The sequence below is a fragment of the Ursus maritimus genome, unplaced genomic scaffold (genome assembly GCF_017311325.1).
Source record: "Ursus maritimus isolate PB19 unplaced genomic scaffold, ASM1731132v1 scaffold_29, whole genome shotgun sequence".
Lineage (NCBI taxonomy): Eukaryota > Metazoa > Chordata > Mammalia > Carnivora > Ursidae > Ursus > Ursus maritimus.
The window spans coordinates 31,099,027-31,119,507 of NW_024425452.1; the positions used below are offsets into that span (position 1 = coordinate 31,099,027).

Sequence of the window (20,481 nt, forward strand, 5' to 3'; positions counted from 1 at the left end):
TCCCAGTTTGTCCGGAGCTGGGACGTTAACTGCAGGCACCTGTATTTAAAAGAGAATTTTTTCTTTATTATTATTATTATTATTGCTTTGGCAGGGAAGAGGAAATGGAAGGACTAAGTAACTGAATTGATTTCCCCGAGGTCATGGAACAGGTTGTTCGTGGAGTTGGGAAAGAATCCCGGGTTTCCCGTTTGAGCCTAGCAATGAGCCTGGGCTGGGCTAGGCTGCCACTTAGCTAAGGAGGGGGTAGTTGATGAAGGTGAAGGGACGAGGAGGCCATCTAGTACTCTCATTGGTAGGAAGGGCACCTAGCAGACTCCTCACAGTATGACAATTGCATGACTTTCACCATTTCTTCTGCAGGTTATATGTAATCTCTGAAATATCTAGTGTCTATTATCAGAACAATGGAACAATAAGAGAACATTAACCTTTTCCTTGTCTGGTAACTTCTCACATGCTAGATGTGTTATTTTTGGAAGGGTGTCTGTCTATACTTGTGAATAATAGGTATGAATATATATTGAGTGCTTACCACAGGCAGGGACTGTGCTGAAAAATTGACATTCATTATTTCATTTGATGCTTAGGACAACCTTTAAAGGTGGGTGATGTTAACTGAAGTCTTGAGATAGTTTGTCCAAGGTTACACAGATAAGTTAGTGATAGCTTCTGCTTCGAATTTTAATTATTTAGATTCTAGAGCTTCCATTCTAAACAACATGCTGTAATGCGTGTGGGAATAATTTACTAAGAGCTGTACCACTTTTGTGAGACAGTAGATACCATAAAAGTGAATAGCAGTTTTTTCTTACCAACAGGATGAACCCTGAGTTCTGTCTTGAAAGCAAAGAAACTTTAGCTCAGTACTCGAGAAATAGAATACAGGTCTTCATAATCTCCCCAGCCTCCTTCCATAATTGTGAAATTACTAAAATCCAGGTAGAATGATAATCACGTTTATATGTTTGTCCTTATTATAAAAATAAAAATAAATGCATGTTACAGATAATTTGGATAACAGAAAAAAGTAAGAAAAAGTAATCTCACCATCCACTACTATTTGTAAATACTGCTAACATTTTGGTGTGTATCCTTCTAGGTATTTCCTTTCAATTTAGTGGAATTAAATTACTCCATTGATCAAATTAGCAGAATTAAATTTTCCTGTAACTGTAGTTTTAACACAGATACCATCTGCATTATTTAATCAGAAGCGTTTTTCCATATGATTACATAGTTTTCATAACCTTTAGAAAGGGACATGTTCAGGGCGTCTGGGTGGCTCAGTCAGTTAGGCGTCTGCCTTTGGCTCAGGCCATGATCCCAGGGGTCTGGGATCCAGCCCCGTGTTGGGCTGTCTGCTCAGCAGAGAGCCTGCTTCTCCCTCTCCCTCTGCCGTTCCCCCTGCTTGTGTGTTCTCTTTCTCTCTGTCAAATAAATAAATAAAATCTTAAAAAAAAAAAAAAGGCGACACGTTCCATGGAGTATAAACTCTCTAGTTCAGTGGTTAAGATCTTGGCCCTAGAATCAGATTGTCCTACATTTGGTTTTGGCCCTGCTACCTATGACTTTGGATTACTCACTTACCATCTCTAAGCCTCAGTTTCTTTGTAAGTAAGGATTTTATAATAATACCTACTTCAAAGATTGTTATGAAGACTAAATATAGACAGTTGTGTACAATGTACTTAGCCCAATTTGACTACTAAGAAGCACTCACTGAACAAGTGGAAACTTCAATAATTACCATTATGCTTTTGTTTTACACTTTTGCGCTGTTATAAATAACGTGGAGGGAAACATTTCATGTAGCCTTTATGTATCTGAGATTATTTCTTTAGAATAAAGTCCTAGGGATGAGATTTCCGACTCAAAGATATGAACAGTTTAATGGGTTTTTAGTACATAGTTCAAATTATAGTTTATACTTCCATCTGCATGTATAAGAGTGTAAGTATTGGGTATCATGATAAAATCACAATTGTGCTGAGATACTGTGATTTATAATAAGAAATACATATTGGTTTTTGCCCCCTTTTCCTGGCACAGAGCTCCGAAACCTTTGAAATTTCCTTTGAGGAGAGCAATAAAGGTGTCTTGTTACACTGATGGTAACTTTTTGAAAGCTCCTACTTCATCCAAGGATGGAAGCTTGTCACTAGAGGAATCAATCATGTGATGAGAGGGTTGGGACTTTCAGTCCCACCCCCGACCTCTGTGGAGAAGAAAGGTTTTGGAGGTTGAATGAATTTAATCAGTCATGCCTATATAATGAGACCTCCTTTGAAAACCCAAAAGGATGGGGTTCAGAGTGCATTTGGGTTGGTGAATAGGTAGAGATTCAGGGGCGGTGGCATGCTCAGAGAGCACAGGAGCTCTGTGCCCTCTCCCCACACCTTGTCCCATGCATCTCTTCCATCGGGCTGTTCCTGAGTTATGTCCTTTTATAATAAACCAGTAATCTAGTAAGTAAAATATTTCTGAGTTCTGTGAGCCGTTCTAGCAAATTAATTGAACCCAAAGAGGGGATTGTGCAAACCTCCATTCTATAGCCAGTGAGTCAGAAGCACGGGTGACAACCTGGACTTGTGATTGGCATCTGAACTGGGAGGTGGGCAGTCTTATAAGGACTGAGCCCTTAACCTTTGGGATCTGACAGTAGCTCCAGCAGATGGTGTCAGAATTGCATTGCATTATAGGGCACCCAGCTGGTGGTGCAGAATTGCTTGGTTGTGTGTTAAAAAACACAAACACATTGGAATTGGTATCAGAATTGTGTGTGTGCACGTATGTTTGGGTATGTTGTGGTAATTGCACTTTGTTTGAATATGTACCTGTTTTATTTCTATTAGGGAATATTTACCAGATATTTGTTTGCCAGATTTGTTTTCTCTCTTGTGAATTGGGTGTTCCTTGTCTTTGCATATTTAAAAAATTATATGCCTGGTAATTTTGTCTATCAGTACGAATCCTATCTACCATTATTGAACAAGTGTCTATTCCAGGTGTGTGGTAGACATCACCCTATAATCCTCACAGTAACCTTGTGACCTAGAGAGTGTTATGCTCATTGCATAGATGAGAAAATTGAAGCTCAGAGGTGTTAATGGCCTGCCCAGTTCTGAGGAGTAGCAGGGTCAGAATGTGAGCCCAAATATGTCAGCCTTCAAAGCCTCTCACACTACTTTTCTGCTCATGTTTTGTGTATTAAAGATATTAATGGAGATAGCAACTCTTTATCTTTCATGTATGCTACAAATAGTTTTATTTTTAAAATTTTGGTTATTTTGACACATGAAAGAGACTGCTTAAATGGAGTGATGGTCAGGGTTGACTCTGAGGAGGTGACGTTTAAGCTTCACTGTGAGGAATGACAAAGGAGTTACCTCCAAGGTAGAGCAGTGTCTTCCGAGAAGGAAAAAGGGCAGGCAATGGCGAAGTCCCCGACTTGAGGTAAGTTTGTTCTGTGGTGCCCAGGAAAGCCTTTGCGGTTGCATAGGCGGGAGGGAGGCAGCTCTCAGAAATCAAGGGTAGACCAGAGTCCTCTTTCCGTGGGGATGAAGGTCTTCTTCCCAGTATTAGAATTTGTAGAGAAGGGAACAACATGAGTAGAGAGCGGCTAGAAAGCAGAGGGTTTCATGAGGAATGAGAAGGAGTGAGTTTGTTTGGAGGAAAAAGAGGAGGGGTAGGAAATAAGTTTGGAAAGCCAGAAGAAAGGTTGGGGGAGAGAAAAGATTGAATATACCCAATGTAGCTTACGCTGTGCTGGTTTGGTTCTGTGGGCTGGGGAGGGCCATCGCTTGTTTGTAGGTAAGGGAGTGACTTGCAGTGTGCTCGTGCAATGTTATGAGGAGAGTTTGTAGAATTGATTAATGAAGGGAAAGTAAGGGGGCAGAGAGATCAGTCGGAGGAATATTGGACTCTCCATGTGCGAGGATATAATTGTTTAGAGCTTGGGGAGTGTCAGTGGGGATGGTTGTGTGTTTTGAAGGAATTGACTAGATCTGGTGCTGTTTGGCCTGTGGGGGCTAAGAGGAAGGGGTATCAAAGATGACTTGAGGGGTGCCTGGGTGGCTCAGTTAGTTAAGCATCTGCCTTTGGCTCAGGTCGTGATCCCAGGGTCCTGGGATTGAGCCCCGCATCGGGCTCCTTGCTCAGCGGGGAGCCTGCTTCTCCTTCTCCCACTCCCCTTGCTTGTGTTCCCTCTCTCTCTGTCTCTCTCTCTCTGTCAAATAAATAAATAAATAAATAAAATCTTTAAAAAAAAGATGACATTTTTAACCTGGTAGCGTGGTGGTATCACTGATACAAATGAGGAATGCTGGAAGAGAGAAGCACGTTTTTGGAGAGAGGATGACATAGGTTTGGCTGTGTTGATTGGATGTCTTAGTACATTTGGGCTGCTGTAACAGAAATACCATAGACTGGTGGCTTATAACAACAGTATTTATTTCTCACAGTTCTAGAGGCTGGAAAGTCCAAGATCAAGGAATGGACAGGTTTAGTGTTTGGAGAGTCCCTGCTTCCTGGTTCTTGGCCGGTTGTCTTCTCATTGTGACTTCACATAGTGTAAGGGAGCTCTGTGAGGTCTCTTTCTATAAGGGCACAAATCCCGTTCAGGAGGGCTCCACCTTCATGACCTGTTCATCTCCGGAAGCCGCATCTCCAAGTACCATCATATTGGGAATGAAGCTTCAACATATGAATGTGGGGGGGGCACACAAACATTTATTCCATAGCATTGGAAGTGTTGGCAGAATAGAGCATTACGAGGTAGGCTTGTCTGAGTGCTAGTCGGGCACCAACACAATCATGTCAAAACTTGGGCACCTTTGACACTAGATAATTCTCTCCATTTCTCTTTTCCCTGTCTTATTTATTATTGCCCCAAATTGCATCCTTCCTGTTTTCTCTTCCTACTCTGTTTCCTTGTTCTGACTTTATCATTGCTTATCCAGACCTTTCAGTGGTACCCCAAAGAACGGTAATAATGACACGGCAGACACTTTTATCAGACCTTATCAGTACCAAACACTATTCTGAGTGCCTTACATGTAGCAGTTCATTTACATGTAACAGTGTTGTGACAGAGATCCTGTTATCATCCACATTTTATGGTAAAGAAATTTAGATGCAAAGAGGTTAAACTTCTACTTTTTTAAAAAAAGATTTTATTTATTCATTTGAGAGAGAGAGAGTGAGTGAGTGAGCGGGGTGGGGGTGGGGAGGAGCAGAGGGAGATGGACAAGCAGACTCTACACTGACCGCGGAGCCCGACACAGGGCTTGATCTCACAACCCTAAGGTCATGACCTGAGCTGAAATCAAGAGTCCGATGCTTAGTCACCTTAACGCAGGCGCCCTTCTTTTTGACATTTAAACTTCCTTCATTGCACTGTATTGCTCCCCAAGAACACATCTGGGTCTCTACCTGTCCCGGATTTTAGGCATTATGTGTATGTGTAGGTTTCTTTATTCATTCTATGCATTTTAATTTTCTCCTGGATGCTAAACTTTGTGCTAGGTGCTTAGCACAAAACACCAATGTGGATACGGACCTGTCCTCGTGGAATTAGAAGTCTAGTGGGGGAGATGGACAAAAAATAGCAGGCAAATGCATACTTAAATCAATCCCATTGCAAAAAGTGACCTGTAGGAAATGTTCAGGTGCTAGGAAAGAGAATAACAGAGATCTAGGGAGACCTCTACGAAGAGGCAGCGTTTGACTAGGCTCTAAGGGATCGGGAAGGAGTATCCAAGGAGGTGTGAAGGGGGTGCCAGGCAGAGGACCCAGCATGTGTGAAGGTCCTGATGTAGCAGGGAGCTTGGTTTGGTGGAACTGCGAGAAGAGTCAGGTGCTGAGCCTTGGGGATAGTGGTACACAATAGAACTTTTGAGGTGGGCAGGTATGAGATCAAGCAGGGCTTTGTGGACATGGTGAGGAGCGGGGCTTTATTCCAAGTGCAGTCAGAGAGCCTAGAAGGATTTTGAACAGAGGAGTAACATGACGTGCGTTGCTTTATAGGACTTATTGTAGTAGTGCTTTGATGAATGAGGGGTGAAGGAGTAGAAGTGATGAGGTGGTACTATGGATTCGTTTGTGTCTCCCCCATCCCCCCATTCCTATGTTGAAGCCCTAACCCCCAGTGTGATTGTGTTTGGAGATGGGGGGTCCCTGGGAGGTAATTAGGTCATGAGGGTGGAGCCTTTGCGAATGGGATTAAAGCCCTTATAAGAAGAGACACAAGAGAGATTCTCTCTCCTTCCACCATGTAAGGATACAGCAAGAGGATGGCCTTCTGCAGCCTAGGAAGAGGGTCTTCATCAGGAACTCACCTTGGTCTTGGGCTTCCTTCCCAACCTCCAGAAGAGTGAGAAATAAATTTCTTTGTTTAAGCCACTCAGTCTGTGGTGTTTCAGAAGCCAGAGCTGGCTAAGACAGGACATTAGGAGGTGTTTTTCAGGAACAGGAAAGAGATGGTGAACTCTGGAGTTAGGACATCATAGTACTAGATTTTAAGCTATATTTTGGAAGTAATATATATCTAAAATATGTATCTTTGGAAGAAGCTATATTTTGGAAGTAGGATTGGATGGATTGGATACAGGAAATGAATGAAAGGAAGACATTCAAGGGTGCTTCCTCAGTTTCTGGCTTGGACACTTGAGTGGAGGATGGTGCTCTTTGCTAAGATGGAAAAGACTGATTTTGGGAGCAGACGTCAAGAGTTTAGTTACGTGCTTACTGAGTTAGAAAAGCCTGACACCCTAGTGGGGAACTGGCGACTGTTGGGTATAAGTCAGAGGAGAGGTCTGGATTGGAGAAACCCAGTTGGGAGTCACCAGCGTACAGAAGAATTTAAAAACCATTTAGAGACCGAGTAGGGAAGTATCTAGCCAGAGGAAGGGAAACAGCTTGTAGCTTGTTATATCATGACATAAGTTGCCAGGTGCCCTGAGATGGGGGATCCAGGGCTCCTAGCCATCGTCTCTTCAACTTTAAGGCTTTCTTAAGTCCTCCCAATTTTGGCTTTGGATGGCAGTCTCTCCACCCCCCCTTCTTTACTGGAACCTTAAAAAGGCATTTGTGATTATAGATCCTTCATTTATATTTTATTTTACTTTATTATTTTTTATTTTATTTTTAAAAAAGATTTTATTTATTTGAGAGAGCGAGAGAGTGAGAGAGCACAATGAGAGTGAGAGGGAGAAGCAGACTCCCTGCTGAGCAGGGAGCCCGATGGGGGGCTCGATCCCAGGACCCTGAGATTGTGGCCTGAGCTGAAGGCAGATGCTTAACCAACTGAGCCACCCAGGCATCTCTATTTTATTTTTTAGAGATTTTTTTTTATTTATCTGAGACAGAGAGAGAGAGCACAAGCGGGGAGGAGAGTTAGAGGGAGAGGGAGAAGCAGACTCCCTGCTGAGCAGGGAGCCCGACTCGGGGCTTGATCCCAGGATCCTGAGATCATGAGATGAGCTGAAGGCAGACGCTTAACTGACTGAGCCACCCAGGCACCCCGATCCTTCATTTACATTTTAATATAAAATGTTCTGTCCCTCGTATTTGAAATCTCTATGAAACTTACTTTATGGGGTAGAGGTTGGGAAACCCCGTCATAGGGACTGGAATGGGATAGAGGTACATATCTGGCACGTACAAAGGGATTCCGGAGAATGGGGCACCTGGAGGAGTAGAAGAGGTTTTGTTGGGAGAAAATAGGTAGTTTCTTAGGCATTTTTTCCATTTCACAACGTGGTTAGTGCCAGATTATGCCACTAAACTCTTTCATTCATCACGCTTCAACAGGCATATGCTGATTGTCATGTTTGGGCCAGGCACGGAGTGCTGAGCTTTCTAAGGAATAGGACATGAAGATGCCCTGCTGTGCAGGTATCCCAAGGACTAGGCGGCTCGGAAGGGCCAGTGCTGAATGTGCTGGCGGAACCTTGGATTTCGGAAAGTAGTCCCTCACTTTCCATATCACGGTTGTGCATTTTTATTTGTTCATGGTCTAACCACAGACACGCTTACTGTCTACCTGCCCTGCTGTTGACCTTCTTTATTTCTAAACGCTGCTCCTTGGGCACCCATTTTCCCCTTTTGTCTCAGTGCTGTAGTTCTGTGGAAGGCTTCTCCCCTCAACACTGCTGCATACTGAATAGTTACTCAGGATAACTGAATAGTCCACCTCGGAATCCCTTCTGCCCCATTCCCCCTCCCCTGTAGTCTGACTCTGAATTGTGAATTGGTAGATATTTTTTCCTACTGTAGTTCTTTCTCTCTAAGTGGTTGATTAACAATTTACTTTGTATACTTCATCTTTATTGAACTAACCTCCTATGTTTCTTTGTTCAGTCATTCATTCATCCAATATTTATCAAGCACTTCTACATACTACATGTCAGGCACTAAGCATGTACTTCTGATCAAAAGCAGGTAAGAATCCCTGCCCTCTTGGGATTCTGTTGTGTTCCTTATATTCCACCAACCCTACATTACGTGCCGCTTTATCTTTGCAGCAGTAATAATGACCTGGTTTTTCACAATGCTCTACCTAGGACCAGTTCAAGTAACGGCTCAGTCCATCCATAAAGCTGTGTTTTACCAATGGGTATCCACTAGCTTGTATCCCTGACTATAGGGAAATTGCACTGCTGTGTCCATTTTTGTTTGTTTTGTTTTAACTTTTTATCTTGGAAAGAAGAGTTGTCAGTCTGGTTTTGAAATGTAGCAGCCATTTATTAATACTGGTAATTGTATGATTTGGCAGCAGCAGTTAATGATTTTTTAGGGTTCATAGTTAGACGTGCTACAGATACGTACTTTATCATGAGAGAACATAGGCTTATCTTATCAATGGTCTTTAAAATAACCTGTAGGAGAACAAGTTATTCTAAGGTGAACAAATATTCAAAATGATCTCATCTCTGAATAATTTGTGATTTCTTCCTGACCTATTCGCAGACCACACTGCAACTTTAAAAATAATTGAAAGTAGCCTTTGCTCTATTAAAACTTATTTAAATCTTTTAAAAGCATCTATAGCATAGCAGCTAATCTGAACCCCTACAAGTTTGAATCTACTTGAAAAAAAGTATTCAGGAGTGGAAATTTTTGTGCTTACATGGCAATAAAACCTTTAAATACCCTTACTTATAAATTACTTTCCTACAAGATGAGTAGATTCTTTGTGGGTAATTAAGCAATACTTTCCAGATTTACTTGGTGTGATTTTTATTATTAAAGTCTTTGTTTTTTTTGTACTTCAAACTCATTGAACAGCAATGAAATAAGATGTCTTGGAGGCATTCAGGATTAATATAGATGGTCAGCACACTTGAAATAAATACCACTTTAGATGTTTAGGCATTTTTATCCTTCATAGGTTCTTCGCTATGAACATCATAATAGATAAAAATCTTGCTTTAGGATATGTATAATATGGAAGGAAGAATGGGAATGTCACGGTGGTGGGGAAAAAAGGCTTGCCTTTTTTCTGTCATCTGATGCCGGATACCAATAAGCACTTTCAAAGAGGTTTTATACAGTGAAGAAGGATTTAAGGCAAGTATCTATTAAATGATACAGTCTTAGCCTGAAGAAAAATAAATTATGAAGTCATCATGGACATGTGGTGTAATTATGTATCCTTTGGCATACATGGCATAACAATACTTTCTTGAATGAATTCCTATTATCCCCACCAAAAATAAGAGTAGAAACAGGCCTTTGTTTTCGGCAGAGAGGGCAGCAGGGCAGATCTGAGTGGGTATTGCCAAGACCTGAACCCTGGGCATTCAGCAGTGTGGAAGGGGTCAGAGCAGGGAGAGAGTCAGAAGGTTGAGTGTCGGTGGATGATGGTTGATGGGTGATGTCATAAATCAGAGCCTGCAGTGGATCCAGGCTGAGCTCGGGATGAAGATGGGTCTCCAGGAAAAGGGTGAGTGGCCAGCGTGTGTCACAGCCAGAGTGTTGATGGCAGCAGCCACTGTTGTGACCCACGCTGTGAATTAGGCCTTGGCTTTGGGACACACCAGGCTACCGAGGAACACAGAGGTTAGATGGGACAGTAGTCAAGGGTAATTACCAGGTGTTCAGGGGGTTTGCTACCAGCATGGCTGTGGGTTACAGTGAATACTAGTGCACAGATCAGGCACCAAAGTGAAGATGGCCTGTGGATCAGAGAAGATTCAGGCAAAAGCTTATCTCTGCCCTGAAGAGTGTTTTTGGAGAGGAGCTGACCTCAAGTTCTGGGATATCTATGGGCTCTGGACAGCACCAAGACTGAGAGATCTAAAGTAATGATATTTCTGAATTCTAATATTTGGAACTTTATTAAATAAAGTTTTATACCATTCAGGATAATACCAAGGTCAAGATGAAGGACATGGGCAAAGTCCAGGTTCTAATAATAAATAGCTCCTATTTATTCAACACTCACCGTGTCAGGTACTGTTCTAAATGCTTTCCATGTGTTGTCCCATTTCACCTCCTGTCACCCTATTTCGGGAGCCAGAGGTTGGCTTGCAGAGATCCTACTGGAGCAGTAAGACAGCAGGAAGGACCAAGTCTGGCGTGTTGAGACATGGGCTTATAGTACTCTCCAAACACCAGCAGGTTCCGAGCGCTGAAGTTGATCGTTAGCCTTCCTCCCTCATTGTTTTGTGGCCCGTGACCATTTGCTGTTACTGGCGTATTTAACATGTGTCTCGGGTCATGTGCACTTTTTGTGATGTGTATCCTGAACCCCTTCCCAGACCACTTTCACTCTGGCTGGTTCCCTTTTCCGACTTGCCATCACTTTTATTTATTGTCTGAACACATTTGGTAACTTGATTAAATTCCTTTTTCCTTTTTTATACTTGTTTTTTAATTGTTTAATATGTGTAAATTTTGCTTCCTCATCAAGCACAGAAGTCTGTATTGCTTTTGTATTTTCCACAAAACCAGCCTCATTGGGAATAGTCCAGTAAATTCACATAGTACCTTCCTTTCTACTTTGACTTTAACCGTGTTATAATCAGCTGTTAAGAAACTTGTTATTTTTTATGCATCTTACAATGTAGGAAATGTTACTTAAAAAAATGTTTTTTTTAAATTTTCACAGGGCAAACTCAGAAAATGAATCTTTTCCAGGCGATAACAAGTGCCTTGGATAACTCATTGGCTAAAGATCCTACTGCAGGTAAACTGCCTTTGTGCGTGAGTGTGGTAGCTGTGTGAATTCAGAATTGAGAATTTGCTGGAAATACTGCGTCTGAGGCTCAGTGGTTAACATTACGTCTACCTGCCTGAAATTTTTTAAAAAGATCTCATCAAATGATTAAGGTTAAGTAATCGGATTATGGTATTAACACATTTTTAAAATCAATTCATTATGAATTAGTTCTCATGTATACCTAACATCATCAAGTCGACTTTCTCCCATGGTGTGTGTGGTCCTGATACTATATAAATACTTTCTGGATTAATACCTACTGTGTACTTCTGTTTCTCCAGCGTATAGAAAAAAAATGGGAGGCACCATTTCATTCAGATTTATGAATCTGTTTATGAAATGAGGATTTGATTCCGCACTTTCCTTTGAGATACACTGTCATCCTACTTACAAGATTTTTTTGAAATAACTTTAATATTTGTAAATAACTTTATCTAATCAAATTTAATTATTGGTATAAAAACAGTTGTCTGCTGTATGTTTTCTAAATTGGGTTGGCTTTACTTCATATATATGTATAGTATATATAAATATATATATTTTTATATATTAGTATATAATATAGACTATAATATATATTTACATTTATATATATCAATATATATAAATTTATATATATATCTACATACATATATAGATATATCTCTCTATATATTTAGTATACCTTGGGCTTCCACTTGAGAATCCCTAGTTTGAAGGTCAAGTGAAGAAGGGGTTATTTGTTAGGAGGAAGTGAGAGGTACAGTAGTGGATGATAAGATCTTGCTTTGTTTGAATGTCATCTGAGAATGATTGATCTCGAAGAGTAAATGAGGGTGAATTGTTTTCTTAAGGTCCACAAAGCTAGTTAGGTACATTAATAAATTCAGTTCTATGAACACCCATTTTTATTGTCATTGCCTTGCTCACTATCTCCCTCCATATTTGCCTCCTTTCACACAGTTTAGGCCCTTTTCCTACTTGTGACTGTTCTCGCACCTTGGAATGCTTTTCCTTCAGTCCTTCAGATTGTTGTCTTTATTGTAGACCATGTAGGAAAGAGAACCACTGGTGGGGGCCTTGAGCCTGGAGTGTGAGTCATAGTTCTGCCTCTTGCTTTTCTACTGGTCAAGTTACTTTCCTACTGCTCCGACCTCGTTTTCTGACCTTGCTTTCTTCCTGGGTAAAACACGATGACGTTCTAGATCAGTGGTTCTTCATCATCTTCCTCCTATGTTTAACGATGTCTGGAGACACTTTTGGCTGTCACAACTGTGTGTGTGTGTGTGTGTGTGCGTGTGTGCCGGGGGCAGCTGTCATTAACTGGGTAGAGACCAGGGATGCTGCTCTCTGTCTACGGTGCACAGAACAGGCTGCTACAATGAAAGAATCATCCAGTCCAAACTGTCAGTAATGCGGAAGTTGAGAAACCTTGATTTAAATGATCCATTTCTGTTTTCTGATTTAAAGTGTAAATCTATAGATGACCTGTTTTTCGTTGTCAGTATCACTTAAGGTTTATTAAATAAAACATGTTTTTTAAATATTGTTTTTCAGTAATATTTGGTGAAGATGTTGCCTTTGGCGGAGTCTTTAGATGTACTGTTGGCTTGCGAGACAAATATGGTAAGTTGACATCTTTGTATAAGAATAGTATTCCTGTATAACTTTTCCTTAAAGATCTCGAGGATACAAAAGATACCTGTTCCATTGTTTGCCATATCCTTATTGTATAGATACTTGTTGGATTTTGTTTTTATTTTTGTTTTGTTTGGTTTTGTTTTCCATTTCCATAGCCATCTGCAGAATCCTTTGGTCTAAATTTCTCCGGATGTGTTCTAATTGCAGACTCTCTGATCTGGTTCGGATCACACATATTATAGATGCCAAAATCATCTTCATTAAATGTATTATTTATCGTGTCATTTAAATCCTGGAAGCTTTGATCTCTTACTACTGCCTTCCTTACCCAATTTTGATGCCAGTGTCTCTAGTTCAAGATTCTGCCCTACTGGTCCCTGTTAATAGATTTCATCTTTTATTACCTGTTATTAGTCAGGGTTCTGCAGAGAATTAGGAGCATTAGGATATATGTATTTGTATCTATGTATGTGTGTATATATGTATGTGTATTATGTGTGCATCTGTATCTATTTGTATTTATATGTATCTCTCTATATATCTATGTCTATGCCTGTATCTGTATGCCTACACCTGTATCTGTATTGAGAAAGAGAGAGAGATTTATTTTTTAAGGAATTGGCTCACACAGTGAGGGCCTGGCAAGTCTGAAATCTATAGGGCAAGCCAGCAAGCTGGAAGCCCAGGCAGGGTTTCTATGTTGCGCTCTTCAGGCCGAATTTCTTCTTGTTGGAGAAACTTGTCTTTTTTCCTAAGGCCTTCAAGTGATTGGGTGAAGGTCATCCATATTGTGAAGGGCCATCTGCTTTACTGAAAGTATATTCACAGCAATAGCTATACTGCTGTTTGACCAAACAACACATGAAATTTACCATCCCCCCCTTCCAAAAAAAAAAGAAAATCGCCATCCCTTTATCCTCCCACACGTTTTACCTCATGTGATCTCTGTCTTCTGCTTGGTATGTGATTGATTTCTGCCTACTGCTTTTACTCATTTCATTTGACTCAGACGTCAGAGTGCATTTTGGCCCATCCCAGCATCCTCCCTCCTGACCTGCTGTGTGAGGAATATATTTCAACCCCTACTGTTAGGGGTGACTTTGAGGTGATTGGACTTTTCGTTTCCTCTCTCAGTCTTACCTGAACTGGAAGTCAGCAAAGTGCTTAAGTTTAGGGGGAGGAGTTGATGTCTACCTTTCTTTTTACCTTTGCCACTGCTCTCTAAAGCTCGTGGGTGCCTGCAAGTAAGGGTGGGCGGGGGGGCGGGGAGCCTTCCCGATTTTTTTTTCCTAGTTGTTGTTCCTTCTTGTTCCACTCTTCTCTGAGGTTGTGTTATACTTGAATCCAAGACATCATGGCATGTTCCACCTCGCTTACCAGGAAGTTCTCTTCTCTTTATAGCAGGTTGATTTTCTGAGTCCTGTCCCTTTGCTTTCTCCTGTCTATTTCTAACAGCGGTTTAGAGATTGAGATAGTTGGGCCAGTCTCAACTGTCTCACACTATCTCAGTTAATTCCAGCTCATTCAGACTCCTACAAACTTTAGCTCTTTAAAAAAAATTTAAAAGCCTTTTCACATTTGATTTCAAAAGCAATGCATATGCATTGAAGAAAATTTGGAAAATATAGAAAAGCAGAAAGGAGAAACATGAAATTGTCCATACTTTCACAGATAACCTAGAGAAAACCATGGTACCCCTCTTGGTTACACACTTCTAGACCAGATTTGAATATATCTGAGTATGTTTGCATGTATTAAGGAATGTTTAAAACATTGAATTATGCTTTCATGTTCTGTTCAGGATTTTAAGCTGTGCTGACATTGCCCCCTGTTCTTGCATGTTGTCTGCTTTACCCCACTGGAGCCGTAGCATATTCATCATGGTTGTTGTAGATCCCTGGTCTGTCTGGTTCTGATGCTTGCTCTGTCTCTTCAAATTGTGATTTTGCCTTTTGGAATGCCTTGTAATTTTCTCTCTAGCTGGACGTGATGCACTGGGTGAAAGGAACTGCTGTAAAGAGGCCTGTAGGGATGTAGTGGTGAGGTGTGTGGGGAAGGGAAGCCTTCTGTAGTCCTGTGATTAGGTCTCAGTCCTTTATTGAGCCTATGCCTCCGGACTGTGAACTTCACAGGTGTTTTTCCTCTCTCTCAGGTGGGACAGGATGGCTGGAGCTGACTGGAGTTGGGCATTTTCCTTCCCCTGGGTCGATTACACTCTGACAATAAATACCCAGCAGATTAGGCTCTAGTTAACTGGTTTCCCTTGATGTCAGGCCTTTCTAAGAAGGGAGTGCTCTGGCGTGTTTCAGAATGGTTCCTTGTCCGCTTCCCCAGCTGGAAGCAAGAGGGAATTTTCTCCCGTGTTTATTCTAGGAACCTGGTCGAGCTCCTGGAGGTAAACCGCACTAAACTGGGGAGGCCTCCTTAGGACTGGGTTCCCTGGAGTTTTGAACTCTCCAGCTTGTCCACACTGAGCCTCCAGCAGTCCCTCGGTTACAGTTCAAGTTTCCCTGCCCTGCACCGGCTCTGACAATCGTTTCCACTCCTCGGTCTCTGCTCTGGGAAGTCAAGATTCCCTGTATTCCTCCTCTATCTGTGTCTTCAGTCTCGAGGACAGCAGTTTGCTCTGTGTCGTCTCCTCTCTGTCAGGTCCAAGAAGAGTTGCTGATTTCTCAGTCTTTAGCTTTTGACTTGCTCGTGAGGACAGAGTGGCGACTTCCAAGCTCCTCACGTGTGGAATGGAAACCGGAGGTGGAATCATGCTTGAGCGGCTTGTCTTGTCCGCCTCGGCGGAGCAGTTTCTAGCCTTCGCCCGCGCAGTGTAGCAGGCCGAGTGCTCGCTGACACTGGCGACGCTTCTGTTCGCTGCCGGCGTGCCCGGGGTCTCATCCGTGGTGCTCTCCTGACTGTACCCGTTCTGTCTGGGGCATTTCATCCATGTCCCCCGCTGCCCACACACTAGTGACTTACGAATTTCTAAATCCAGGGTAGACCTCCGGCTTGAGCTTCAGATCTGTGTTTTCATTATACCACAGCACATCATCACCTCAGTGTTGCAGTCACTTCAAGCGTAGTATTTCCAAACTCCTGTTTTCAAATTCTTCTGAGTGCGTTATCTCCATCCAGCAAATCCACAGTGCTCACTGCATTTCCTATCTCGGCGAGTAGGCCACATATCCGTTCGGTTTTCTGAGCCAGAAACCGGGGGGATGCGAGGCTCTTCCTCCTTTCTCATTCTTTGCCCCCAGTCAAGTCCTACAAGTTCATCTTCACAGTTTGTCTCTAAAGTGGCCTCTCCGTTCCATTCTCACCTTCCTGGTCTGCCTTCAGATCCTTAATCATCTTTGCTTGGACAGTTCCACCGCTGTTCTTAGCAAGCCCCCTCCTGTCCCCCCCTCCTGATGGTTCTAAAAGGCACATTTCTTGGCAGGATATACAAAAGACTCTGAGATCTGCCCTCTACCTACCTACCTGACCTCATTCAATTTATTCTCCGCCAATATTGAATTGCTAGATGTTTTCCCTGAGGCTCTGCTTTTCCCCCATCTCTTGTCCTTTGCACATGCCATTTGGATCTCTCTCTCATCTGATTCCCTGGTAAGCTCCACTTTTGCCTTCAGAAGTTCCTCCCTAAAGCTCTTCCTGACCCTCCAGGCAGAGCCAGGCACTAGTTTTCACCGCTCAGACTTGTATCTTTTACGTATTGCAGGTTGCACTGTAACTGTCTCCCCACCAGCTCTCTGCACCAGCCAGCTTCTGGAAGGAAGGCAGTAGGTGTTGAAGTCGTCTGTGCATCCCGGGCTCCTAATACAGTGTCTGGCAGTGCTAATGAAGTGGATGTTGTTGAGTGACCGCAGCCTTCGCGTGCTCACCAACGCAATGGCCTACTGCCTCAGAAGCGGGATTTCCTTATTTCCCTTTAATGATGTTTGGTTGGTCGGATTTTTTTCTCTTAAAACAGGGAAGAGAAACTCTCACTTGAAAAAGTCCTCTACTCCTCAAGGCACCTGCAGATTTAGGTCTCTACGACAGGGGCTGAGCTAATTAAGCGCTAACTTTTAACTTTATTGTCAGCTGATGTGAATTTTTTTTTTTAAAACAAGCGCTTTAGGACTATGAATTGAAGTTTTGAATAATTCTAGGTTGATCAATATGAACAATTAAATCAACTCTCTCTAATGAGACTGGGTGAGCTTCAGTCTTCAGGAGTGAAGAATAAAGGAAGTGGTGAAGAGAAATCTATTAAAATAGAACTTTTTCCATATTAAAAAAAATAGCATGTATCTTTTAAAAATAATTCTCTGCCCTTTTGAGTGCAGGCCAGAGAAGTTTAGCTGTACAGAAACCTGCCCACTTAGTATTTTTTTGAAGTTAAAAGCACTTGTATTTAAAAGATTATATTCATCTAGTTGCCTACATGGCATTAAATGACACAGCGAAGAGCATCTTCAAGGAGTTGATTAGCTTTCTGGGGAGGAGCTGAGTGTAGAGAGAGGCTGGATCACAGACAGTAGGTGGCAGCCTACACTTCGAAATGAGGCTGTCCTTGCTGCCGGTACCAATACTCGGCAACGGCCGAGAAGCATTTAAAATCCCGTCAGAAGGGAGAATTTGAAGAATTGCGGGTTATTGACCTAATGTTGTGATGCGGAGTACGGCCTGATATTAAAAAGAAGGAGCTGTGTAATTAGGGACCATGCTGTTAAAAAAAGAAGAGAGAGAGAGCTCTTCTGTACTCCAGATAATCCAGACGAGTGAGTGTAGCACCACAAACCACTGTTCTCCTGCCTTGTCCTTTGATGGCACAAAATAATAAGGATGGTTTGAAAACTGAAAATAGATGGTCTAACCTCATGAATACATTACACACCAAATATCAGCTTTAGCCTTTTTAAGAAAGGGCTCCCTTGTTCGGGAGCAACAGTTGAAACTAGGTGTGTCCCAGGGAAGCCTTGGGTAGGAGCGGGCAATTCAAATGGTAGTTGATTTTTTTTTAGGGTATGTGATTTTATGTTGAATACCACACATCCTTGCATTTATATAATGAGACCAATTCCACAGTTCCTATGGAACCTGGCCTCATTATTGTCTTTCTCTATATGTGTTGTCTGTGTGTGTTTTAATCACAGAAGACTTAGTATGTCAGGTTAAGCATATATTTTTTTAAAGATTTATTCATTCATTTGAGAGAGAGAGAGAGAGAGTGAGAGACACACACACCATACATGGAGAACGAGTGAGTGAGTGTGGGGAGGGGCAGAGGGAGGCAGAAGGCCCCGCAGATTCCTTGCTAAGCTCGGAGCCTGATGTGGAGTTCGATCCCACGATCCTGAGATCATGACTTGAGCCGAAACCAAGAGTCGGTTCCCTAACTGACTGAGCCACCCAGGCGCCCCTCAACACATGTTTTTATTTCACACTCTTCTGTACTGATGTGGGTGGACGTTGCTGGGCTGTGGTTCATAAAGCTATATTTTGGTCCACTTATTGGAAGAAACTTAGGTGAGAAGGAATAGCAGAGGACTTGCTGAATTAGTCTTTGGGCCCAAACATCTGCCTTTTCATGGGATTTGATATTTTTCCATTACTGTATTCATTCCTGTACACCACAACTGCGGCCTGTCCTAGCAGCTTGGGAAAACGAATATAACCGCTTATTTGTTTTCTTATGTAAACATCATCGAAATTGTTTAACCAGGCACTTAAATACACTGGATTCAGGAAGGAAAACTAGGGCAGGCCTGTGGAGAAGAAACGTTCTCCTCTGTCATATGCCGATATTTGGGACTTGATTTTCAGCCTCCGTGGCCTCATCAGTCAAGGAAAGGACTAGATGTTCCTCACGGGGATGTACTTCGATGGTATTTGTGCTTGTGTCTCTTTTTAAAAAGAGGAGCGTGTTTGTTTTACATTTCAATTTCCTTTATATTTAGAGGTTTTATGAACGTAACAATTGTTCTGTCATTTTAGAATCATGGCGTGTGGGGCCCTTAATTTTCTCTTAAGACGTCCCTTTTCCAGTATAAGTTTTAAATTTGGGGGATGCAGGCAAAATCTTTTGAGAAGTCTTCTATACTTTCTTGTGAATTATGAAATTAACCTCTTCAACAGAAAAAAAAACGACCTGCTGCAGTGAAGGGGTTACTTAGGTCATTGTGATGCTCTCGGGTGTAGTGTCAGGAAGGTCAGTCTGTGAAAGGGGGCCTGGCTTCCAGGCAGGTGCAACGAATTTCACCGAAGAAAAAGCTTGGTAAGGTAATGGCAGTTCTCGAGGGAAATGGAATATGTGATTTATTTTCCCCACAAAGTTATACGTGTATGACTTCACAGCAGATTTAATACCAGATATAGGTTGTAAGATGTTTAACTCTGCTGTGAATTTGGAGTAAAAACAGGTGTTAAGATGGTGTAAACTTTTTTTTTTCTAACATGCTTATTAAAAAATATTTTAAAAGGATTGTTAGTAGCTTTAAGTGTCTTTCTTCCTAAAAGTCAGGCGCTTTAAATTGCTCCTGGTATTACAAGGCCCTTTGTTGTCTAAGACTACGCATGTGGTCGAACTAGATAACAAGAAGGGTATATTAAACGTGTTCTTTATCTGTTACCAGTTGAAGTACCCTAGAAAATGGGGCGAAAATATTGAGATATACTTCATTTACATTTGTTTCCTTCCTACATGCTTCAATGTTCTTTTATGAATTTTCATTCCTAAAAGATTTTGGAATCTACTAAAATTAGAATTGGTACAGATGGTCACTGTATTTTAATTTCTCTAAAAATCAGAATGTGTAACCTCACAATTGGCATGTTGACCAGTGTCTCAACAAGTAACATTTAAAAAAATAAGATTTAATGTATTTTGTAGGATGTGAGAGCTAGAGAGAAATTGAGGCTATATCTAGTCCAGTGATTCTCGACTGGGGATGATTTCTCACTCCTGGGGACAGGAGTCCAGAGACATTTTTGATTGTCACAGCTGGGGGTCGCCACTGCCTTGTTAATGGGTAGAGGTCAGGGCTACTGATAACTGTCTTACTGTGCACAGGACAGCCCTCTCCTACCAAACAGAGAAGTCTCTGGCCCAAAATGTCAATAGCGCTAAGGTTAAGAACCCCTGATCTAGTTCTCCACATAATCTAGAAACTGAGGTTCTGAGAGGTTAGATGTTACCAAGTTGTCCGGCAGTAAGTAGGTGAGCCACCGCCTGAGCTCAACCTTCCTAAAAACCAGGGCTGAGTTTTTTGCACTGTGTTGTTTTTTCCTTCTTACTTATAAATGAGCAACTCCTATAAAGCATGAAAAATAGAAGAAATATATAAGGAATTTTAATGAACAGAGCTTAAGGGCTCTGATTATTCATAGTGTAAGAATAACCCATATTAAAAAGTTCTTAAAAATTCTTTTTGCGATTCTTTTGTGAACATGTTTTTTTGATTAGTGTATTGGTTGTTCTGGGGTGACAGCTGCTGCTTTGACTGCTTTGTGTTTTTCCTTAGTTGATTAAACAATAAATGTTAGCGCTGCCAACAGGTGTTCTCTTTGACATTTTGAGCATCAGGGTGTAATGCCCTTAAGCCAGTTTTTCCCAGCCTTATTGGACAATGGCAGGCTTTTAAAATGATCAAATGTGAGCACCA

At 41.8% G+C, this 20,481-nt stretch overlaps 1 protein-coding gene across 16 annotated transcripts in view; it reads left to right on the forward strand.

Annotated features, from left to right (window-relative positions):
* BCKDHB (branched chain keto acid dehydrogenase E1 subunit beta) overlaps positions 1 to 20,481 on the forward strand; it is a 211,416-nt gene that overhangs the window by 598 nt on the left and 190,337 nt on the right. For all 16 annotated transcript variants that reach the window (XR_005838356.1, XR_005838357.1, XR_005838359.1 and 13 more), the window contains exons 2-3: positions 11,114 to 11,191; positions 12,761 to 12,829. Coding sequence is in view for 10 of the 16 variants with exons in the window: in XM_008684860.2 (XP_008683082.1) it covers positions 11,114 to 11,191; positions 12,761 to 12,829 (147 nt within the window). In the remaining 6 variants the exon portion in view is untranslated. The remainder of the gene's footprint in view (positions 1 to 11,113; positions 11,192 to 12,760; positions 12,830 to 20,481) is intronic.